Here is a 23,885-nt window from a genome sequence, read left to right as displayed (position 1 = left end):
TCCGGCAACTACCTGTTTATTCTCTGTATCTGTAACTCTGTGTCTGTTTTGTTGTATTTGTTCATTTGTTTTGTTTTTATTTTTTTTAATGCTGGTTTGGCCAATTTTTTTTTTTTTTTAAGATTTATTTGTTTGGTTGGTTGCCCCGGGTCTTAGTTGCGGCAGGCGGGCTCCTTGGTTGTGGCATCTGAACCCTTAGTTGCAGCATGCATGTGGGATCTCGTTCCCTGATCAGGGATTGAACCTGGGTCCCTTGCATTGGGAGCACGGAGTCTTACCCACTGTGCCACCGGGGAAGTCCCCATTTGTTTTATTTTTTAGATTCCACATATAAGTGGAATATATGGTATTTGTCTTTCTCTGTATGACTTATTTCATTTAGTATAATACCCTCTAGGTCCATCCATGTTGTTGCAGATGGTGAGATCTCATTCTTTTTTGTAGCCAACATTCCTTTCCTGGCCATTCTTGTTTCATTATCACATCATATTTCAAATCAGTCCCTGGTGCCTGTGTCCCCCAGTAAAAAACCTGTTCATTTATTTATTTATTTATTTTTTGCGGTACGCGGGCCTCTCACTGTTGTGGCCTCTCCCGCTGCGAAGTACAGGCTCCGGACGCGCAGGCTCAGCGGCCATGGCTCACGGGCCCAGCCGCTCTGCGGCACGTGGGATCCTCCCGGACCAGGGCACAAACCCACGTCCCCTGCATCGGCAGGCAGACTCTCAACCACTGCACCACCAGGGAAGCCCCCTGTTCATATTTTTATTAGATGGTGTTAAACTTATTAGGTAACTTATGGAGAATTGATTTCTTTATGATTTGGGGTCTTCCTCCTCATACATACCGTATGTCTGCATTTTGACAAGCCTCTGTGCCCTACAGTAAAGTCTTACATGTTTGCTCTTACATGAATTCCTAGCTATTTCATCTTCTTTTGTTGTTGTTTGACATGCCAGCCTTAGGGTCACTTTAACTGGTTCCTGTCTTGTACTCTAAAAACAACAAAGGATGATATTTATTTATTTATTAAATTTATTTACTTTTGGCTGCGTTGGGTCTTTGTTGCTGCGTGTGAGCTTTCTCTATTTGCAGTGAGCAGGGGCTACTCTTCGCTGCGGTGCACGGGCTTCTCATTGCGGTGGCTTCTCTTGTTGTGGAACACGGACTCTAGGCACACAGGCCTCAGTAGCTGCGGCACACGGGCTCAGTAGTTGTGGCTTGCGGGCTCTAGAGCGCAGGCTCAGTAGTTGTAGCACTTGGACTCAGTAGTTGTGGCACGCGGGCTCAGTAGTTGTGGCTTGTGGGCTCTAGAGCGTAAGCTCATTAGTTCTGGTGCACGGGCTTAGTCGCTCCAGCGGCATGTGGGATCTTCCCAGACCAGGGCTCGAACCCATGTCTCCTGCATTGGCAGGTGGATTCTTAACCACTGTGCCACCAGGGAAGTCCCAAGGGATGATATTTAAATCAGGCACTTTTGGTAACTTTATCTTCTTTACCTCTAAAGACCCTTTGAGGTAGGAACTAATACGACTCAATCTTGACATAGTAGAAAGTGGTGAATAAATGAATGATTGATCCTCACTTTGACGTTGGAGGCCCAGAGGCCCTGAGAGGTTAAGTTCCCCAGGGACACTTAGCTAGTCTTACACGTTAGAGCAAGGTGTTAACTCATGGGTTCCACTCCAAACAGATGCTTCTGATCACCATGAGATACAGTTACGGGGATGTTAAAGGTTCTTCTGGAGACAAACACGGGATCAGTGAGAAAAGTTGCTGACATTTATTGAGCACTTATGTGTGAAACATCTGTTGTGTGTTTTGTGTGTTGCTGCACTCCCCAGCCCCCCACCCCATGCGGAAGTTATTACCCCTGCTTTGCATGTGAGGAAACTGAGGCCCAGAGAAGGTAGCTTTTCCAGACAGTTAAACAGTTTTCCTTATTGCAGCACTTGTCACTACCCTTTTTTTTTTTTTTTTTTTTTGCTGCATTGAGTCTTCATTGCTGTGTGTGGGCTTTTTCTAGTTGCGGCAAGCGGGGGCTACTCCTCGTTGCAGTGCACGGTCTTCTCATTGCAGTGGCTTCTCTTGTTGCAGAGCACGGGCTCTAGGCGTGCGGGCTTAGTTGCTCCGTAGCATGTGGGATCTTCCCAGACCAGGGCTTGAACCTGTGTCCCCTGCATTGGCAGGCAGATTCTTATCCACTGCGCCACCAGGGAGCCCTGCCAGTGCCTTTAACACGGCATTCCAGTGGCTATCTACACTGTCCAAAAGAAGCAGTTGTTAGGGCAGCTGGGCTGGGGCTGGGCGTTGTGAACTTTTTTAACTTTTTAAGGTAACTGAGGGATGAAGATGGCCTCCCTTAGCTGTTTAAATGCGTGTTATTACATTGCATGTGCGTTTTAGTGGGATGTTCTGAATGCCGACTGCATCGTGAGTCTCCGAGACAAGATGGAACATGCCACATCGTGGCATCTGACCGGAGCCTGTCTATGGTCCTAATTAGGTCCTGGCTCGTTGCTAAGTGCTTTATGGACATGATCTTATTTAACCCCCTGGGACAGCTGTGTGCATCTCGTGAGCTGAGAGGTTCCCACTGTGCAGGTGAAGAGCTGGGTCCAGGAAGGTTGAGGGGCCTGCTCAGCTCTGTGGGATTAGGACGTGCCAGAGCGGGGACTTGCACCATGTGTGCATGACCCTTCTTGCTCCCCGGGGCTGTAGGTGCCAGACGGATATGCCGTCTGCGGTCTTGGGCAGCTTTGCTTGTCTCTCACCCAGGGCCACGATCATGTCTCTTGAGGACTTTGAACAGCGCTTGAATCAAGCCATTGAAAGAAATGCCTTCCTGGAGAGCGAACTGGACGAGAAGGAGAATCTCCTAGAATCTGTTCAGCGACTGAAGGATGAAGCCAGAGGTCAGGAGGCCTTGGCTTTGCTCTGTGTGTTTCACCACCGTTGTGCCCTCTCCGGGTCTGAGGGTGTCCTGTCCCACAGCATCACCCAGCATTACCTGTGTTCCGAGGGCAGGGAACACACTGGGCAGGCTGAGCCTTGGTCCCTACCCTGTGCTAAGAATTGTCCGATGTCCAACCCTGTAGAGACCCTTTGTGGGTATTTAAGCCCAGCACCCACTTTATGCCCAGCAGGAGCACAGGAGTTTTGTGGGGAGAAAATGCCTGTTGATGGAATTGCTAGCCAGCCCATTTCTTTTGTGACTTGATGGCTGCTGATACACGTGGCTTGGACCTCTAGAATCTCATCAGCGTTTGCTCTTTGGAGGTAGCACTTCCAAAGGTAGAGCTTTCTAACTCTAAGACATTAGCAAGTCATCCAAGTTGGGTCCATAAGAGATTTTGTTAAAGTCCCAATTAATTGTTTATGACATTCATTTCGTTTCTAATGTTTAGCCAGTAGAAGGGGGTTTAGAAAGAAAAACTCTTTTAAGTTTAAAAGGTAGTTGTTCCTAAATGCCCATCAGTAATGAAGTGCTTAAGTAAATTACATAGATTTATTTTGTGGAATGTTAGTTAAACAGTTGTTCAAACAAATACGGTATAGATATAAATGTAGTCATAGAAAACTTGTTAAGGGACTTCCCTGGCAGTCCAGTGGTTAAGACTCCGTGCTTCCACTGCAGGGGGTACGGGTTCGATCCCTGGTTGGAGAACCAAGATCCTGCATGCCGCTTGGCCAAAAAAATTAAATAAGTAAAAAAGCCTATTAGGACATACCATTGAAGGGGGGAAAACACATAGATAGTAGATGTATGTTTCTATTTACGCTTAATAAAAGTTATTCATCTTATATGCTTAATAGATACACATATAAACTCTATGTGTGAAATGCAGGGAAAAAGGATTGAGAAGATCTCCCTCATGTTACAGTTGATTAGGAGTGAGAAGGGGCATTTGAGGACGGGTTGGGAAAGCACATTTTCACTGAGTATTCTGTGTATACCTTGATACATTTGAATTCTCTTAAAACAGTAAAAGCAGTAGTGTATCACTGCCATGATTTGAAAAAAATTTTAAACCTTTTTGTTTTTACTCAAAAGAAAAACCAAGCCTTCCAGGCAAGGTCCTGTGGGGTTTGCTTCATTCAGGGTTTCCACCTGGAGTTTTTCACTCTGATGGTTCTTCTTGCTGACCAGTGTCTCCTGTTGACCCTCCCCTTGCCTCATCACTCAAAGCAGAGACTTAAATCTGAATCCTTTTCCTGGCCCAGATTTGCGGCAAGAATTGGCTGTGCAGCAAAAGCAGGAGAAACCCAGGACCCCCATGCCCAGCTCTGTGGAAGCTGAAAGGACAGACACAGCTGTACAGGCCACTGGTTCTGTGCCATCCACCCCCATAGCTCATCGAGGACCCAGCTCTAGCTTAAACACACCTGGGACATTCAGACGTGGTAAGGAGGATGGGAATCAGGAGGGTTCTCTTGGCTTCACAAAGCTTTCCTGGGTGAGAACCGGGGCGGGTCCTGGGTGAGAGAGAAGCAGGACCAGGCTGTACAGCAGGGAGAAAACTGGGGTGCTCACAGGGGCAGACCATTGTGGTGCGTGGGAGGAGCCTCTTGGATGTAAGACGATAGGGAGTAGTGGAGTCTGCGGCAAAGTAGAGAATGGAAGCCTCATCCAGAGGGGCAGCTGCCACTCTGCTTCTACCGCAAGAGGTGTGGGCTCAGCAGGCACTCCACTCTTCACCAGAAGCCAGAAATCCTCTTGTCTAATATGAAATCTCCCAAATTAAAAGTTTCAGTAACCAAATAAAAAATTTAAAAAGGATTCTGTGGGTCCAGCAATACATCATCTAGAACTGGACCCAGCATAACCTGTGCTATGCAGTAAAAACCAAGAAATTTGAGTTCTTCCCCAGCCCCTCTGCTGACTGATTAACTGTGAGGCTCTGATTGGGCCACTTAATAGTAAATAATAAAAATAGACAATTATTGAGCACGTGGGATATGCCAGTCCCTCTGCTTACTGTGCTTTGTACTTACATATGACCTCACTGGATTCGCACCATGGCCCAAGACGCAAGTAATGCAAGTGCTGTCCCCATGTGATGGGTGAGGAGACTGAGGCCCTGAGTTAAGGAGCTGGCCTGACATCACGCAGCTGGCAAATGGCAGGCCGGCTCCCGGGGTTACACCACCACATGCTCCCTGTCCCTCAGCTTGTGCCCAGGATGAAGAGAGTGTGAGGTTTCCACAATCCCAGGCTAGACCACACTTGAATAAGCACACGACTCAGCTGGGCCTCAGATTTAGCAGGTCTGGGCAGGGCCTGAGATCCTGCGTTTCTAACAAGCGCCCAGGTGATGCTGGTCCTGCTGCTCCGTGAGCCCTGCTTTGAAGAGAGAGGAGGCTCTGAGGAGCAGAACCCTTACCAGTGGGGCTTGTTCAGATGCTGTTAATGTTAATTAACTGTATGGAATTCCTAGAAGTTTAAGAGGGCCTGTTTTGATTTTGTTTAAAAAGAATAGCAGGTAAAGATAAATATTAAGTATAGTCATTATAAGGCTGCAAGAAGTTGGTCATCAGATATGCTCTTGTTATGTTAGGCAACAAACCATTGACCGAAACAGGGCAGCGTTGGGATCAGAGGGGCTTGCTTGCCCACCCCCGGGTTTCACGTTCAGAGACGTTAGTGCAGACTTTTGAGTGTGTGTTGGTGTCATGTGTGCATCCTTTTGCACACGCAGGTCTGGACGACTCCACTGGGGGGACCCCCCTCACGCCAGCGGCCCGGATATCTGCCCTCAACATTGTGGGAGACCTGCTGCGGAAAGTGGGGGTAAGACGGCGCTTCCCCAGGGTCCGTGTGGTGTCTTCTGTCTTCAGGAGACTTGAGGGGTGACCTTACCTATTGCTTCCCCTCTGGCAGAGGCTTCGTTAGGTGCAGGTGTCACCCTGGCTCTCGTGTCCCTTACAGTCGCTGTGCTTCTATGGGTGTTGTTTCTGACAAACACCCGGGCTGTGGCCCTGAGTCCCCCTTTGGTCCCCGACTATATCTTTCTTTCCCTGTACCATTTTCCCTGGCAATTTGGGAGATTCGGATGGTATCTATGATATTTTTTCTTAATTTGAAAAAACTGAGAAACATTTGAAAACTGCCTTCCCTTTTTTTAATTTCTCAGGGAGTTAAAGGGAAAATCTTGAAAGGCTAGGGCAGAGAACATGACCTTATAGGTTTTATGTTAATTCCAGGGAAGGAGTCTTTTGTGCTTAAGAAATCACATAGATATTCTCTGTAGTTATTTTTCTTAGTTTTAAAAATGATGCCTGGAAAGCCACAGAGTTTAAGTCCTGCCAGTCTGTCATTGACCAGAATGTATGCATTCAGAGTTAATAGAAGCTTGCAGCTCGTTTTCTATGTTTTTCCTTTTGGCTTTTGTTTTTTTTGGATCGCTGTTATATAAGCAGGTTTTTATGTTTAGTTAGAGTATACAGAAGCTCAGGGTGATCTCAGTACCCATTTGGTTTCCAGAGGGTCTGTTTACAGCGAGGCAAGTCCTTCTTCAAACCTCCTGCCACGTGGTGCATGTTTTACAAGGTAGCGGAGAGAGTGAATGATTCCAAAAGTTGATTTCATATTTCTTGTAGGCAGACTTAATTCATAGGTCGGGTTGGGGACTCTTCTGGAAGCTCCTAAATATCTTAGACTACCAGTTCTACGAGCTGGACATACATTGAATTTGGTGATGGGGTGGAGCACGCTTTGGGATTCTAACACACAACCCAGTTTGACAACCACTGTCTTAAGCTATTATTATGTGTATGGTCTCTGGTGAGAGGCAAGAGTTCTTGTCTTCAGCTTGAGACAGGAAAGCGTATTTCTCTCCAGGCTCTGGAGTCCAAACTTGCTTCCTGCCGGAACTTCGTGTATGATCAGTCCCCAAACCGACCCAGTGGCCCAGCCTCAGGGTGGGGGAGCAAGAACAGAGACGGCGGCGACAGACGGCCAGGCAGCACCAGCGTGCCTCTGGGTGACAAAGGGTCAGTACCTTCTGCTGTTCCTCCTCAGTGTCGGGAGAACCCATCCTCTCCAGCCGGGAGCCTCTGACCCCTGACCCATAGCCATTTTTCAAAGTCGCAGGATTATGTCAATGAGGTATTATCCTCTACTCCATCCCTTAAGACAGAGTTAGGTGGTGTGTGTGCTGATTTAGGCAAATGGCCAAGGAGAGGGTCATTTTTATTACTTGATTCTGCAGCCCCAGCTTCTGGTCATGCTGTGAGAATGTCCTTTGTATAAATCACTCCCTTGTTTAAGACTCAAGCTTCAAACACTGCTCTGCTTCCCCCAAAAGAGGATTTTTTTTTTTAACCTTTAGAACCTTCAGGAAACTGAATCAGCCAGACTAGATTCCTGAAGCCAGTCACCTGATTGGAAAACACAAATCTGACCTCTAACAGCTTCATTTATTTTCTTGCCTGAAGAAAATCAGTGCAGCTTCCAGATTCTAGAATTCTGTAAGATGCGCCACCATCTCACTGGACCCCAGGCCACGTAAATTTGGGAGCGATCAGTGGCAGACAGAGGACAGGAAATGAAGAATCGTTCTCCCCAGCATGCACATAACTTCCGGACCTTTAGATGTGGGTGTTTTTTTTGGAGCGTCTTCTGCGACTGGGCTTTTTGCGTGGCCTTGGGCATGTGAGCCCTAGATAGCCAGTGTCCTTTTCTTCATTTCACAGGAGAGAAAATTGAGACCCAGTGAGACACTGCTCCCGACCTTGATATTCACTCTTATAACTTTGTGGGGCCCCGTGCTAGCCAGTCTATAACAGCTGTAATGTCCGCCTAATTTGGTTTGCTCTGTCTGAAGGTTGGGAAAACGCCTGGAATTTGGGAAGCCGCCTTCAAATATTTCCTCACCATCGCTGCCGTCAGCCCAGGGTGTAGTCAAGATGTTGCTTTAGGAAATCCACGGAAGCCAAGGCCCCGGTGTCTGTGCAGGAGTCATTTTATCCTCCTTCCCTCTTTAAACTAGGTTTTTGTTTTTTTTAAGTTAGTTTGAGATATACGAGCAAGCAGTCACACTAGCCAGTGACGGTGGGGAGCGGGGATCGCCTGTGGCCCCGGGTGGTCGTCCCCAGGAAATGCCATCTCATAACCCCTGGCCTCCTTGTCGGGGTGTTGCCAATGGACAGGGACAAAGCGGACCCTCTGGAAATGGCGACGTGGGTGCTGAGGCTGCTTCATCATTTTCAGCAGACCTGAGTCCTGATTGGTCTTGAGAGGTGTTTTTCATGAGCGGGGACACCTATAAAGTGGGGTCTGAGCCCATCTCAGGCTCACTCCGGCCCCCACTTTGCTGGAGCTTCTTCCAGAACAAAATCTCCAGTGCTCTTTGGCACAGCAGGGATCAGTGCACTGAAATCACATCTAGGGGTGAAGAACAGAACAGGCATGTACCTTTTATTTAAACTGTGGTGTGGTGTACCTCTGAGACGTTTTAATCTGCCTCTCACTGAGTCTTTTAGAGGCATGCTTGAGTTTTAGAGTACGTTTTGTGGGACCAGGTCAGTGGAAACTCTGTGTCCTCTTTAGACCAATCCTGGCTGTAAGTTGTCCTGAGCCCCTCTGTCCTGGCCTGGGGGTGACCTCTGCTTCAGGACCCTTAGGGTCTCTGGGGTGTGATGGCCTTGGTAATGCAGCCCCTAAGAACAGGACTTCATTCAAAGCCTTGGTGAAATAATTGGGGTGACCTTCGGATAAGATTAAACCACCAAGACTGTCGGTGGGAGGTTCCTTACTAAAGAAGAAACGAACCCAGGATTTCCACACAGATGGCGTGCAGCTCATCCCTGCTGGTTGTGAACGGCAGTCTCACAATTTGGACGCAAGTAAAAAGAACACATGAATTCCAGCGCGTGCGTGCAGCTTAACGGCCTTCTGTTACTAAGTTATTTTTCCAAAAGAACAGCAAAAATATCCTTGAGTTGAAAACAGAACTTTTCAAATGCTACTGAAATTCAGCAGAGAATTAAACTTGAGTGCCCACTTCGTTGCCCTGGCAACATTCTAACCTATATCGGTAAAAGATGTACTTCTATTTTTTTAAAAGAACAATAAAATCAAGAGAAACTGATTTTCAGCTAGTTTGTGGTGGTCAGTAAATGCTGCTGCCTTTGTGCTTCTGTGTTTGCTATCTGGTGATGAAAAACTTTTGTTTTTTTAACCAAGTGACTATGAAAAAAACTACTTTTTTAAAGATTTCCTTTCGAGTCAGCTTCTTAGAATTGTATTGGGACACGTGCATGTCCTGTTCAGGGTGTATTCGCATTTGGTCATTCAGTGCGTCCTTGGTTTCTGTAATTCCCCTCTTTTCAGTCTGTTTGATCCCATGGAGTTGGTGTATGGAATCATATGTATTGAGTGGAAACTTCGCCAGGGACCTCTGTCTAGGACATGCAGGCCAAGGAAGGGACGGGCCCAGGCCTGGGTTTTATGGCCCTCACGCCAAGAACGGTTTTTACATTTTTAAAGGGTGGTTTAATTTTTTTAAAAAAAGACAAAAATGTGACAGAGACCATGATGGAGGCTAAAATACTCAAGTTTCTGGGCCTTTATAGGAAAAGTTTGTCGAGCCCTGCTGGGCGAAGTCTTGTGTTTTAACTCAAACATTCAAGGAACTCACATTCTTCACATTAAATACGTGCTGTTTTGATTGATAAATATGTTCTTCCCGGGCATGGTCCTACTCCCTGGGCCTCGAGCCACCCACCTCCTGTGTGGAGGAGCCCCTCACTCACACTCACTCTGTGTCTCTGCTCTGCTCTTGGCCAGTTGTGGGGTCTCAGACGATTCATCTCACCTCCCTGGGCCTCAGTTTCCCCATTTAATGAAATAATAACCCTGACTTGATAGGGTTGTCATGAGGATTAAATGAGGCCACCCCCCCCACCCCGTCCTCTTTCTCTAGAAAACAACAGAAAAGTCAACTCTATTCTAGTGATTTATAACCTTTTATTAGTGAGGGTGTCCTTAAGTACAGCTGGGGTGCATATAAAACAGTGTGACATTCCTGCTCTTAGCCGTTTGAGCGGCGTCTCCTTTTTAATTCACGTGACTACAGAAGGCACTTGGTCTCGGTGAACTGTGTGCATCTGATGTGTGGGAACCGGAGGGAAGAGGAATTTTCAAACCAGGGCCCACCGGGACAATGGACGAGTCCACAGGGCAGGAAGGGCTGGGGGTGGGGACAGTGGCACCCATCGTGGTGACTTTCTCCCCAATTCATGTAAACTAAGTTGCCAGTGATTAGTTACCATGGATATATTTTTCTAAAAATTCAAAATCTCTGCACAGTTCTCGGCAGAGGGAGTGGGTGTGTCTGTGTCTCTTGTTGGGTTTTTCTCCTTCGGTACATCGTTCCAAACTTAAGTTGATGCCCTGAATGCAGGGTAGTGGTCTTTATATTCATCGTGAGGGGTGTCTGTGATGTTTGGAGTTTGAAAATGGATTTAGACGGTGCTAAGAGGAGTCCACTGGGTTTGGTTCTGTCCTGTTTTGAGCAAGTTGTTCATTCACTGGCTTTGGTTCCGTTGAAGTCTGCATCGCGAGCGTCCATATCCTCTTCGGAACCGTCCGCGTTTTCAATAACTCTACGTCCTCCAGACCTTCTCGAGGGAACAAAAGAGGTCTCGTTCCCTCGCCTGTGGGTGTTAAGAAAACGCATGTTTCTTGAGTACAGAAATCTCCCTCGAGCTTGGAAGAGATTTTCAGACGGGGCAAAAAACAAACACAAACAAACTCGAATGAGACGCAAATATTCAGGTTGAAGTGAACAAATCCTGACCCATATGGGTGCATTTAATCAGCTGGAATGGGGGCAAAGTAGGTTTTTCAAAGCAGGACCATCTGCTTTAAAAAGTATCTGGCTTGGTCATTTGCTGACCCACAGGATTCTGGTTGGCTGTGGATTTCTGTTTAGAAAAGAAGGAAAAAAGGCAAGTGGGGGTGATGGCCTCATGGGATTATTCCTACACTGTGGAGCAGGGATGAGGGGGACCTGTTGTGTCTGTACCTCCTTGCTTTCAGAAGGAAAAGGGGGCAGGGGTTTAGGTTTTGAATTGTAGGAAGGTGAGAATGACCACCAACCCTTGAGAGGGAAGGAGGTCCCTGCATGGATGCCAAGGGTGCTGTCTGGTTAAAGGCACTGCATTGCTCTGCTTTTATGGAGCAGAATTCTTGTTCTGAGTTCCCCCAGGGCAGGGATCTCGCCTGTTTGGGGCGCCCCATGGCAGGCACTGTGCAAGGCATAGAACGGGTGCTCAATGAATATTTGTCAGAAAAACATTAGACATGTTAATCCAGGGTGTCTTTTAGCCCTAGCTGGTGGGACACCCCTTTCTCTCTGTCCTTTCTGCTCCCATCTCCTCTCCTCCGTGCTCTGGATGCCCTTTTCCCACAGGGCCTGCCCTGGTCACCTGAAGTAAGGCTTTGCATAGGAGGGCAGGGCAGGCAGGAGGAGGAAAAATCAGACCCGCCTGTACTTAACCTCCACTGTTTGGAAGGAAAGTTTGCCTTCTTTTCAGCGACCACAACAAATAATGTTGTGTGTTGGGCTCCAGCCATCTGACCCTGTTTGACAGGTCTTCACTCATTTTAGGATGTCTAAGAAGAAAGCAAGTTTTTTGCAACAAAAACGACCTGCTTCGCCACACAAAGTATGGACAGAAAAGCCACGAGGGTGAGCCCATCCCAGTGAACCCAGCCCGTCAGTTCTTTAGTCAAAGGGGGCAACTCAGGTAAGACAGGAGGCATAAGCAAGGCCCAGAGATTTCCTGATCGCTGACATGGGGCTTCCCAGCACGAGCCTTCTGGAGTCCAAGGGTGGGAGGAACCCGGGCTGGTAAAACGCTCTGGGGACGGTGGATGGTACTTCCCAAGGGGCAGCGATCAAGAATAAATACTTAGTAGCTACTGCTGACTAAAGACCTGGGTCAGCCTCACTCCCATCAGAGGGAAGCTTCTAGGCCTCCAGCCCCTTTTATTTATTTATTTATTTTTGGCCGCATCTCAAAGGCAGAACTTCCCCAACCAGGGATTGAACTTGTGCCCCCTGCAGGGGAAGCACAGAGTCCTAACCACTGGACCGCCAGGGAAGTCCTCCAGCTCCTTTGGAACTAACTTTCTATCACTCAGTCTCTAGAGGTTCTTTGAAAGTCTCTTCCTTCTTTAGCACTGTGTTCTCCAAGAACTCGGGACAAAGTAGGGTCCCGGCGTGCAGGGCTCAGCAGCCATCCACACAGCTCTCCTCCGTGTCTAACCCTCCAGGTTCAAAACTGGATGGGATGGCCTGGAGCTGGAAACAGTGGCTCAGGCTCCCTTTGTGTCTCCGAAGAGTCTGCATTTGCTAACTAGAAGAGTTTAACTGATTAATGCGCTCCCTTGATCTAAGAAGTAAATCAATCGCGCCTGGGTCCCTGTAAGCCCCCTGCGTGGGCACCAGTCCCGAAGCCGGTCTGTTCTGGTTCAGGGGCCTTTCTTGAAGGAACTGGCTTCAAATCCTAGGCAAAGGTTGACACTGGCTATATCTGTCACAGGAAGTAAAGGACCCCTCTAAAATTTTCTTAAAGGGTTTGATCCTGGAGAACTTGGATTCTATTCATGGACTCAGAAACGTATCTAAGGTACTCTTGGCATCCCAGGGATCGGCACAAGAGCGTAAGCACCTGCTGCTTTGCAAGGACTCAGTTTCCAACAACGGGTGGGTCCTACACCCCAGCCAACCCTAGACTCCAGCTTATCCCGTGATCGAGATGCGCTGGCAGAAAAACTACTCAAAAGCCGTGTCTTGGAGGTGTGATGCTCCCGCCTAAAACTCCTGCCAAGACCTCATCCAGCTTTAAGTATTTGGGTAGCGACAGCAAGGCAGGATTCTCCAAGAGAGAAGACAGACACAAGGCAGGGCTGGCTGGGTCTCTCGAGGAGGAGGTGAAAGCCAGGCCCCAGGTGCCTCACTTCATGTGTGAGGACACTGTCAGGATCCCAGAGAAGTCGAGGCCTCTCAACCCTGTCTTTTGAAGGCCCCGTGCGCTCCCTGAGTCTTGGGTGTCCATCCCCAGTCCGTGAACATGTGCCCATGAGACCTCCAATAAAGGATCTGCCTGGACCGCGCCCGGCCCTGTGGTGGCCGCTGTGGCCCTCGTGCACTGAAGATGCAGTTAGCAGCTGGCCCTTGCTGAAGCCCCACGCAACCCCAGTGAGACATCGGGGTGAGAGCTCGTTTCCCTCGCACGCGTGTGTGGAAACCCCACCTTGGGGGGCACATTGCTGGGCTGCGGCCACCGTGACCCTGTGCTTTGCTAATTCTGACTTGTGAACCAGACCAGCCGGATGGAAGCCGTTCTCCAGGATGGTACCCAGACAGTGGAGCTGGCATATCTGCTCAGCGTGGTGTCTGAGCCAGACGAGGGAGTACGGCACAGCCATGGCCTCTTCATTATTAGGGGCCTGTCACACAGGTAAGAGCCATCCAAGCCACACGCAGCCTCTAAACCCTCAGCACGCGGCGACAGGCCACATCAGTGCCACGTCACACGCCAAAGCGGGAGGGAGGAAGGAAGGAAGGAAAATGGGTAAAGCGATGAGGTCTTCTTGTGTCGATGTTGGTTTTGAAGAAAGACTAAAAGACTAAAGTTTTGAACTAAGATATCTAGGCCTTCAGATTTTGTAGGAATCCCGGGAATTTGCGAGGGCCACAAAAGGGGGGCAGGGGGCGGGGGGGGGGGCAGGCTGGCAGAAAGGAAATGGAAACCAAGAGCCACAGACATGAGCCGCGAAGCTGCAGGCATGATACCTGGTGAGTCATTGCGGAGTTTCCTGGGGGAGGGGGCCTCTGAAACAGAGAGAGAGAGTCCCCGGTGGTTACCATCCTCCCATTTAAGTGCAGTTTTAATCATCAATGCATTTGCTTCAATTAAATAATTAAAGGCACCTTTAAGTCACCCTTAAGGTGGAGCACCTGAAGCCACGAGATCTCAGAGAGCCTGGCACACAAAAGGACGAGCCTTTTCTTCCCCCAATTAAAAAGCAAATTTCTGTCCTTCAGAACTTCTCTGAAGAACTCAGGTGGCTTCCTCCCATTCTGCGTATCTGTTCAGGAACGTAAAGGAATCTGAGTAAGCTAGTCCAAAATATCCTTGTGGGAACAGAACCTGAACAGACCTGGGCAAGGAGCCCGCAGCAGCCTCGCGTTTTAGTATCATTACTCCGTCCGTTGCCTTTTATGCCCATAGCAAGACAGTAGAGGTGGGCACCCTGGGCGGCTCCTGTGGAGATGCCTGGTGGTGTCAGGAGTGATAGGTGCGTTGTTCGGGCTCTAAGCAGGGCTTGTGTTGAGATTTACCTGCCTGGTAAAACTGTGTGAAACTTGCTCTATAGTTCCTTGCTCGCTGAGGAGCTGGCTAGGCTTGCGCACCTCACTCAAGGCTCTAGTGCTTGATCTTGTGCTTTTGTACATCTAGAGGACCCAGAGAAGGTGGAAAAGGTAGGACCCGTCTTCCACTTGTATGTTGTGTGCGTGTTCATATTCACTGTAAAAAATGGTTAGTCCGATGCCAGCCTGTACAGCCCAAGAAGGGTCGTTGTCTGGGGCAGAACCCAAAGAGGGTGGTCGGCATGTGCTGCAAGAATCATCGGTCCCAAGAAAGGGAGCAGGGACAACAAAAGGGTGAGAGAGCTGGGGTGGCTGACTGCTCTCCCACTGCTCAGCCCGCCTCCGAGGCAGGGCAGCATCCAGTCAGCAGCCGAGCGAGTGCTGGGGGGTCCAGCCGTGGGGACGCACCACCCCTCACCTTGCACGGGCAGGGGGCTCCTTCCCAAATCCCTGTACTCCGAGCCAGTTGCTCTCTTTCCCCTCCTGAAAGGGGTTTGGGCTTTCCCCTTGTCTCGTGCAGTGGTTCTCAGAGTCTGGAGTCGAGATGCCAGGTGATTGCAGAGGGTTCCTAGGTATGCCCTTGGACTGCTGAATTGCACGGTGAGAAAGGTATTCCCTTTTCCACTCTTAAGTGGAATTAAGTGATTATGTCAGAAAATCTGTTTGGTGCTAATGTCTTGTCATTCCCTTTCTAACTGAGAAGTCTGCCTTCAGGTCATAGTCATCAATTTGTGGCCACAATAGCTAGAATTCACTATTGTTTAGTTTTCACTGTTTCAACTTCATTGTGACCTGTTGATGCAAGGCATGCTGGTTTAACAGTACAGGGGTGGTAGGTTTCATTTGTAAATAGACATATGTATGATTAAATAGTTAATTTCAAAGAAAACATCAAGTCAACAGAAGTACAGGTGGTAAGGCAAAATGGCAAAGGTGGTACGAGAATGCCTGAGGTTGGAGAAACATCACCTCTGACTCAACAATTGAAGGTTTATTCTGTGCCCAGCACTATCCCAGACACTGGGGACGAGTAAGCAGACAAAGCCTCTGTATTCATGGGCTCGCAGGCCAAGAGCGAGGACAGACTGTGTACGAGATAAGTAAAAGAAATAGCAAGTTCCATGATGACAAGTGGGTAAGAGAGAGAACAGTAAAGAGTAAGGTAGGAAATTCTAGTAACATGGGTGAGTGAACACCTGCAGGAAGGGAAGGAGGCGCCAGCTAGTGCAGCAAGCTGGGGGGAGGGGCATTCCAGGCAGGGAGAGCAGCCAGTGCAAGGGCCTTGAGGCAGTGTAGGAAGAGGTGGAGGTGGAGGGGTAATTTAGGAGGCAGAGTACAGAGATCACGTAGGGCCTAGTGGAACTAACCATTGTGAAGATGTTACTTTGGCTGTGAGTGAGGTGGAGCCCCTATAGAGGGCTCCAAGCAAAGGAGGGACGTGATCCAGCTCCATTTCTGTGTTGAGAACAGACTATAAGGGGCCAGTATGGATGCAGAGAGGCCCACAAGGAGGCTGAGAAGGTTGTCTAGGTGGGAGGAGAGGGTAGCTTGGACCAGGGTGGCAAGCAGTGGTTCGATTCTGGATGTAGAGTATTTTTTAAGGGAGAGTTGACCAGATTTCCCAACAGAGTGGATGCAGGGTGTAAAGGAGAGAGAAGACTAAAGAATGAGCACAAGGTTTGTGGCCTGGATTAATGGCAACTTTCAGCTGCGGAGGATTGTGAGAAGAGCTGGTTTTGGGGTGAAGGGGTTCAGTCAGGGCCCAGGTTGGGGTATGTTTAGGTGTGAACTGCCTGTTAGGCATTGAATGGGAATGTCAAGGAGGTCTGGAATCCCAGGAAGTCTGGGCTGGAGATAAACTAGGAAGTCACTAGCTACAGACGGAACTTTGAAGCCACCAGGCTGGTTCAGATCACCTAAGGAATGAGCAGCAGTACGGGTGGAGAGAGGACCGGGATGGCGCCCTGGGCAGACCAACAGCAACTGGGCTTTGAGATGAGGTACCAGCAGAAGAGGTGAAACACGGCCAGAAAGGTAGGAGGGATACCAGGTGAGGGTGGTATCTGGGAGGCCCAGTAAAGAGGAGTGATGGGCTACAGCATATGCTGCTGAGTCAGGTGAGGACTGACCACTGAGTTAGAGTTTTGTGGTAACAGCAGGGAAGGGGGATTAGGTTTGTTCACCTAATGGAATGACTCAGTGAGAGAGAACATATCACAAGGGAGAAGGGTAGGACTTTCAGGAACAACGTCCTCAGTTAAACAAGAGGGAGGGTGGGTCTGATGGTGGGGTGGACCTCAGTTGGTGCTGGACAGTGGAGCACAGAAATGGGAAAAAACAGAGGAAATGAGCATAGATGTAGGGAGGTGTGTCGATAGGGAAGTGGGGGCTTGTCTATACTTCATGATAGTTTCCATTTTTCCATTAAACAGGAAGTAAAATCATCAGCTGAGTGAGGATGACAGGGATAGTAAGTTTAGGGAGAGTGAAAAGCAGATGCCTAAGTGGGGAGGGCTGAGAGGATGGGGGAGGGTGAGAGGAGGCGGGGACTGAGAGGAAGGGGAGGCCAAAGTCCAGGCAGCACTAAGTGAGGTCGGCTTGGTTCCGCCGTTTAGAGTTTCCAGCGGAAGTGGCAGCACACCTGTTTGCTTTTCCACACTGCTTTGAGCTGCAGAAGGTTGGCAGTTGGGTTTAATTTGGCTTGTGTTTTAACCAAGTCAGCACAACACAGCAGGAGGGGAGACCAGAGTGTGGAGGATGTGGAAGAGGCCGACCATAACCATGGAGTCGGTGGGGCTGCGAGAGGATGAGAGGATAAGCCGAGGGGTTGGAGACCCCGGCGGAGACGGAGGGAGTGAGCTAAAGAAACGTGGTGGCAGGCAGATGATGGGTGCTTGACGGTCACATTAGGGCTGAGAGTTACTGGGAATGCCCGGGGAGTGGCAGGGTCCTGGAGGAGAGAAGGTCGTGGACTTGAGAGGCTGGATCACCCACCTGCTGTGGGGTGTGAGCGAGTGTGATGGGAAGCACGGAGCTCAAACCTTCAGGGAACCAGGTGGACCAGGGGATGGGAAGGAGCCCTGAGGAGTGGGGGAGCACCCACCCCCTTCAGGCTCGGAGGTTCAGGGGTGTGGGAGAGAAAACAACCGCAGTACACTTACGGCAGAGGGTCTCGACTGTGGGTGCTGGCACCCCCGGGGGACGCTGGGGGAAGTGCCACTGCATCTAGTGGCTGGAGGCCAAGGATGCTGCTTAACATCCTCCAGTGCACAGGGTAGCCCATGATAAAGAATAATTCAGCCCTGAATGGCAGTAGTGCAGAGAAACGCCGAGTCAGGGAAAGGTGGGGAAGAGAAAGTCCAGAAAAGAGGTTAAGGGAGAAGGGATTCTGCAGATGACACAGCGAAGAAAGGTCTCAGGAGATGGAGGTACTGCCGCCTCCTCCTCCTCACCTGGAGGATGGGAGCGGTTGTTAGGACAGAAGGGGTGCTGCTCAGAGGGAGGGCCCCTGTGATCTGGGCCCCGCCCACGTCCAGCACATGATGGTGCTGCACACGTGATGCTGAGCCGGAAAGCCGCGAGGGCTTTGGGGAAAGGGGCTCTGAGCCACTGTGGAGGTTTCAGGCCGACCCGTGCAGCCAGCCCATGAGATGAGGCCCCCGAGGGCTGGTCCCTCACCTGAGCTTGCTCTTGAGCGCCGTCACCTCGCGGCCCATGGCCTCGTTGCTCTCTGTGGCCTCATCCAGCTCCCGCTGCAGCTTCCTGCGGTTGGCGTTGATGCGCTGGGACTCTTCCTCCGCCTCCTCCAGCTGCCTCTTGAGTTGCTTGACCCTCGTGTTTCCTTTCTCAGCCTGTCAAGGAGAGGCCTGAGGGTCAGGGGGGGTCTGTGGCGGGGCTTGCGGGGCTGGGAGGGGGCGGGGCAGGGTTACCTGCTCCTTGTACTGCTCTGCCATTTTGCGCTCGTCTTCCACCTGCAGCAGGGCCTCCTTCAGCTTCTTGTCCTTCTGCTTCAGCGACTTGGTGGCCGCCTGTTTCTCTCTGCACACACAGGGGGAGTGGGGATGTTTCGGATAGGGAGGGCCTCCCTAGCAGTCGGTGTGTAAACCAGACCAGCATGGCCCACGGTGGGCACTTTTCCTGAGCCCAACTCAGGGCTCATCCTGAGAATAATGTTCGTCCATGAAAAGGAATGAAGTGCTGACATCAGCTACAGCATGGGGGAGCCTTGAAAACATGCTCCGTGAAAGAAGCCAGTCACAAAAGGCCTCGTGATGTATGATCCCACTTGACGAAATGTCCAGAATAGACAACAGAGACAGAAATTAAATCAGTGGTTGGCTGGGGATGGGAAATAGAGGGTGATGGTTAAGGATACAGGGCTGCTTATTGGTGATGACAGCATTCTGCAGTTGACTTTGGTGAGCGTGTGCCTATGAATTGTACACTGAAAGCCACTGAACTGTACACTTTAAATGTGTGAACTGTGTGGTATGTGAGTTATCCGTAAAGCCACCACCGAAAGCAAAAACAGTGCAAGGATCCCGACCCTATCTGATGGTCATGAATGTGCTGTGACCTTACAGCTCAGGGACCGTACTTAAGTGAGAAGCCTTCCCATGTGTCTGTGGGCTGATGATTTGGATGTTTTGTGTACCCATTAATGTGACATCCTGCAGACACAACGTTAGGCAAAGTGACATGAGCTCCTGGGAAGTCTGGCTGACATCACTGAAGAGTCATGCTGCTTAGAGCAGCTAATGTCTCAGAGGCTTACTCCAGGCCATGCTAGGGCACAGCACCTTCCTATGTTCTCACTCAGTTCTCCCAACACAGCTGCAGCGCAGGTACCACTGAGCTGATTTCTCAGCCAGAAATGATGCCCAGAGAGGCTGACTGACCCCCGACATCCCCGCCACTCACTGGCAAGCCGGCTGTCGTTCGGGCACTGGTTCCACCGTACCTGGCCTCCTGCTCGACCTGCTCCTCTAGTTGTGCGATCTTGGCCTCCAGAGCCGCAATGGTGGACTTGAACTTGGACTTGACTGCCCCCTCCATCTCCTGCAGCTTGCTCCGCAGCTCCTTGTTCTGGCGCTCAAGCTGCTGCCGCGCACTTTCATTCTTCTGGGCCGTGCTGCGCTCTGTGGCCAGCTCATTGTTGAGCTGCTCAGCCTGGGGAGGAGGGTGAAGGTCACCAGGTGGAGGGCTTGGGAAGTGCCAGACGGTGCACTGAGATGAACGGCTCCCCCCGCCCCGCAGCCCCCAGCCTTCGTTGGCCTCTGCTCAGGTCCCTGGAGCTGGAGCACCCAGAAGCCCTCCTCCTTCCCCTCCAGCAGCCAGCTCTTTCTTGGCCATCCTTGAAGACCCAGCTCAAGAGGCAGCTCTTCCAGGAAAAGCATCCCGGTGCCACCCAGGCGCCCAGGTCACACGATGGGTCCCCAGCGCCCATCATGGAGCTGGCGCTCAGTGACGTCACTGAGTGCTCACTGTTGTAAGGTGGGGGCTGAGGAAAGAGCAGGAAGGAGACTGCCAAGGCCCTTGTGGGTGAGCATCGTCTACTGGAGGGAGCCACCAAAGGAGGTGCTGCAGGCGGGGTGCTGGTGTGACTGGAAGGGGAGGGAGTGGACGCTCGGGAGCAGACGTGCTGGGTCCCTACTCTCCCGTCTTCGCATTCTCGTCCACCCCCACCGGGGCCTGGCACACAGGAGCCTGTCCTGAAGCCGTGTGAGGCTTGGGACGGGGCGGATCTGAGGCATGTGCTGCCCTGCTCCTGGCCGCCCCGGCCCCACCTGCTGTGTGGCCTTCCGGACTCGGTCACTCATGGCCTCCATGTTGCCTTGTTCTTCCTCCAGCTCCTCCTCCAGCTGCGAGATGCGGGCCTCCAGGCGGCGCTTCTCGTCCTGCAGCGCGTTCCTAAGGGAAAGGCAGCCGCTCTGGGGCCTCCAGCCTCCACTCAGAGGCTTAGAGAGCTTCCTCTCTTGGAGAAGCGATGCCTCAGGGTTGCCGCCTTTTATAACTGAGGCTCAGAGAGGCTTAGAGGCTTGTCCAAAGGTACATAGCAGGAAGTGGGGAGCCAATTGGTGTCAGCAAAGCCAGGCCTGGGATGAGGATCAATTCCCTCCTCCCCGACGTCCCCAGATTCCCCGTCCCCGCCATGCCGAATGAGTGAAACTGGCTACACCCTCAAATAGGGTGGAGAACCCCATGACCCCTGTCATAAGCTCAGCTGAACGTTCTATCATTTTCAGCATTAAATGGGGTCCAGGAGACTCTCCTCTGACTGCCTCTCCCTCATCATCTGAGTCTAGGGACCCCCTTCTCCCCATGAGGCTCATACCTTCCAGACACGCTGCTGGCCAGTTCCTCAGCCAGCTCCTCCTTCTCCAGGTCTGCCTGCTTGCGAGCCCTCTCGGCCGCGGCTAGATCCTGGATGGTGGCAGGTGGGGAGCAAGGAAACCTGCTGTCTGCCCGGAAAGGGCTGAGCCCACCCGAGAATCCACCCCGTTCCTGTCACCTGGCCCCCAGCCGTCTCTAAAATGGCTCGGCCTCCTCTGAGCTCAGGGGGAGGCCTGCAGATCCATCAGGGAGGAAACCCTGTGTCTTTCCCCACCCTCGCTATGGGGCCCACCCGTGTGGAATGCTGGACGAGGGTGCACAAGCTGGGGGTGCCCGGGGCTGCTATCACGGCATCCCCATCAGGGCTCTCGCAGCGAGAAGAAGCCTTTACCTCCTGTAGCTGCATGAGGTCTGCCTCCAAGCTCTTGGCCTTCTTCTCATTCTCTTTGGCCGTGGCAAAGATCTCATCCCGGGAGTTGCGGGCGTCTTCCAGCTCTCTCTGGAAGTCCTTCATCTGAGCCTGCGTGGTCAACAGGCGGGACCAGCTAAGAGGTCCTTACTCACCGAGTCCTGCTGCCCAAATTACCTTTCTGTGCCGACCCTAGGATTTCCCACGATTGACCGCAGAGCCCTCAGCCTCACGTGGCCAGGTGGCTGCCTGGGGCACGGTTCTGGATGGGCTCCGCAGACCTAAGAAGCGGTGCTGAGATCTGGGGGCCGCAGCCAAATGCCTGATGTTGCCCCCCCAAATGTTGCCCCCCCTTGATGTTTCCCCAGGGCAGGAAACAGCCCCCAAAGCTAAAGGGTGATGGAAAAGCACCAGGTGACCAGGCACTGGCGACAGAGGGAGGCCTGTGTCCTCCCACTGCTGCTGACCTGGCTTCCCCCGCGCGCCCAGCCCTTGGGGCGTCACCCACCTGCAGTTTTCGCAGCTGCTTGATAGCTTCCTCTCTCCCCTTGATGGCCGAGTCGGCCTGCAGCTCCAGGTCCTTCAGGTCCCCTTCCAGCTTCTTCTTGGCCGCCACTGCCAGGGCACGTTGCTTTCTCTCGTCTTCCAGTTCCGTCTCGTACTCGTGAAGCTGAGCAAGGAGAGAGACGTGCGCTGCCGGGCAAGGCTGCTCCTAGGATCCCTTCCCAGCGCCCAGGTTTGCCCAACCACCTGCAAGGTGGGTTTCTCATCCCCAGGTCAAAGGTGAGAGATCAGAGTCTCCATGAAGCCAGGAAGTGGAGGTGGGAGGAAGGAAGCAGGCCGCCCCACCTCCCCTTCCCCCCTTTCCTTCCTCCTCACAGATTACCTGCCTCTGGAGCTGCCTCCTCTTTTCTTCATTCTGCTCATCCCGGGCCTGGAGATCCCGCTCGAACTGGCCCTTCAGGGCCTGCATGTTGACCTCCAGCCTCAGCTTGGCATCTTCTGTCGCCTGCAGCTCATCCTCGAGCTCTTCCAGCTGGGTCTTCATCTCCTCCATCTGGGTTTCCAGGGCTCGCTTGGACTTCTCCAGCTCATGGACCTTTTACGTAAGGGTTGACGTCATGAAGATGGTCGGGCAGCCCCCAGGGACAGCTCATCAAGGTCAGGGAGATGGCTTTTGCCACTCTCAAGATGCATGACCAGGAGTCCAGACCAGAGCCATCCTCTCGGAACCCTTGACTCAGAACCCACCCCCAAATGCAGTTCTCAACCAGGCCCCTTCTTTGCATCAGCCTGAGGGACTCCTTCCAATTCCTGAGTATTGCTTAGCATGAAGGAGGCATGGAGCCCCCTCCTTCCCCCGTGGACTGATAAATAGCACAGAGAGTGGGTGGGTGAAACGTAGACAAGCAAAGATGATGAAGAGCCACTTACGTTCTTGCCCACGTCGTCCTTGGAGCTAACCAGATCCTCCATCTCAGCTTTGAGCATTTTGTTGGTCCTCTCAAGCTCCTCTTTGGCTTCTAAGGCCTCCTCAAGGGCCCGTGCCAGCGACAGGGCCTTGGTTTCCTTCTCCCTGGCTTCTGCCTCGGCTCTGTCCCTTTCATCCGCATATTTGGAAGAGATGTTTTTCTCCTCAGCCAACAACTGCAACACAGCAGAAGACCCAGAGGTGAGCTCTAGGCATGCCCGAGGGTCGGCTGCATTGAACTGCAAATATGGGGAAGAAGCCTTGTGTCCTGGTGCAGGTGGAAGGAAGTCAGGTGTCTTAAGCAAACAGTTTATAATAAGACTGCTCCCCGACTTCGAGGTCAACCTTCTGCAGAGCCAGCATCCGCTGAATCTCTGTGCTTGGAAGTCACTGACGCTGCCCATGTTGGTTAGAATGTGCTGCGACCGAGGTCAGGGTGACATTTAATCCTCCCAGAGTCCAATTATTCTTTTGTTTCATGGCCACAGTCGCTCGCTCACAAGAGTAGCCTATGAGCTGCGGTAGGGCAATGGTGAGTGGTGGATGGATCTGCACATAGTTCCCCCTCTGCCTGGAGAAGCAGTTCCAAGAACACACCATACTGACGTTAATCTCAGCTTTAGAAAGAGAGAGCAGTATACGCCGTAACATCCAAAACCCAGCCTGCCAGAATTCCACAAAGACAGGCAAGTAACAGGGACTCCCAAACAGCAGTCAACACAAAAACTCTCCACTGTTTGCGACAGGAAAATAATAAAGCAGCCTCAGACCCTGGGCCAGGTAATGAGACCGCAGATTAGAAGCAATGAGGACAAGCTGTCAGCACAGGGAAGGGATGGCTGGTAGAAGAGGGAAGAATCCCAAAGTACAATCCCAAAACTGATTTTTGGAATAAATCCCAAGTCACTTGTAAACCAAATCATATTTACTAAATCTGAGTAACATATATTAAAAGTTGGTATTTAGGGGTTTGGGTCATACAGGTGTATGCATTTATCAGAACTCAGTGAGTGTACGCTTAAGATTTACACATTTCGGGCTTCCCTGGTGGCGCAGTGGTTGAGAGTCCGCCTGCCAATGCAGGGGATACGGGTTCGTGCCCCGGTCCGGGAAGATCCCACATGCCGCGGAGCGGCTGGGCCCGTGAGCCATGGCCGCTGAGCCTGCGCGTCCGGAGCCTGTGCTCCACAACGGGAGAGGCCACGGCAGTGAGAGGCCCACGTACCGCAAAAAAAAAAAAAAAAAAAAAAAAGATTTACACATTTCATTGTATGTATTCAAGGGA

General features: G+C 51.2%; 2 protein-coding genes across 2 annotated transcripts in view; one reads left to right on the top strand and one right to left on the bottom strand.

The window, feature by feature from the left end:
- NDE1 (nudE neurodevelopment protein 1) overlaps positions 1-9,072 on the top strand; it is a 35,338-nt gene extending 26,266 nt beyond the window's left edge. Inside the window, exons 5-9 of the mRNA XM_082857251.1 lie at positions 2,779-2,915; positions 4,225-4,404; positions 5,700-5,791; positions 6,842-6,993; positions 7,827-9,072. Of these exons, the coding sequence (XP_082713377.1) occupies positions 2,779-2,915; positions 4,225-4,404; positions 5,700-5,791; positions 6,842-6,993; positions 7,827-7,920 (655 nt within the window). The 3' untranslated portion in view covers positions 7,921-9,072. The remainder of the gene's footprint in view (positions 1-2,778; positions 2,916-4,224; positions 4,405-5,699; positions 5,792-6,841; positions 6,994-7,826) is intronic.
- A 903-nt stretch (positions 9,073-9,975) lies between these two features.
- MYH11 (myosin heavy chain 11) overlaps positions 9,976-23,885 on the bottom strand; it is a 119,402-nt gene continuing 105,492 nt past the window's right edge. Inside the window, exons 33-42 of the mRNA XM_082857252.1 lie at positions 22,564-22,776; positions 22,016-22,228; positions 21,638-21,799; positions 21,112-21,240; positions 20,722-20,810; positions 20,174-20,297; positions 19,348-19,556; positions 18,317-18,425; positions 18,066-18,238; positions 9,976-10,659 (exon numbers count right to left, since the gene is read on the bottom strand). Coding sequence (XP_082713378.1) covers positions 10,527-10,659; positions 18,066-18,238; positions 18,317-18,425; positions 19,348-19,556; positions 20,174-20,297; positions 20,722-20,810; positions 21,112-21,240; positions 21,638-21,799; positions 22,016-22,228; positions 22,564-22,776 — 1,554 coding nt within the window. The 3' untranslated portion in view covers positions 9,976-10,526. The remainder of the gene's footprint in view (positions 10,660-18,065; positions 18,239-18,316; positions 18,426-19,347; positions 19,557-20,173; positions 20,298-20,721; positions 20,811-21,111; positions 21,241-21,637; positions 21,800-22,015; positions 22,229-22,563; positions 22,777-23,885) is intronic.

The sequence above is a fragment of the Leucopleurus acutus genome (assembly GCF_964270905.1).
Source record: "Leucopleurus acutus genome assembly, chromosome: 16".
Lineage (NCBI taxonomy): Eukaryota > Metazoa > Chordata > Mammalia > Artiodactyla > Delphinidae > Leucopleurus > Leucopleurus acutus.
The sequence above is the reverse complement of the archived record's forward strand: the minus strand, read 5'-3'. Positions and strand labels throughout refer to the sequence as shown.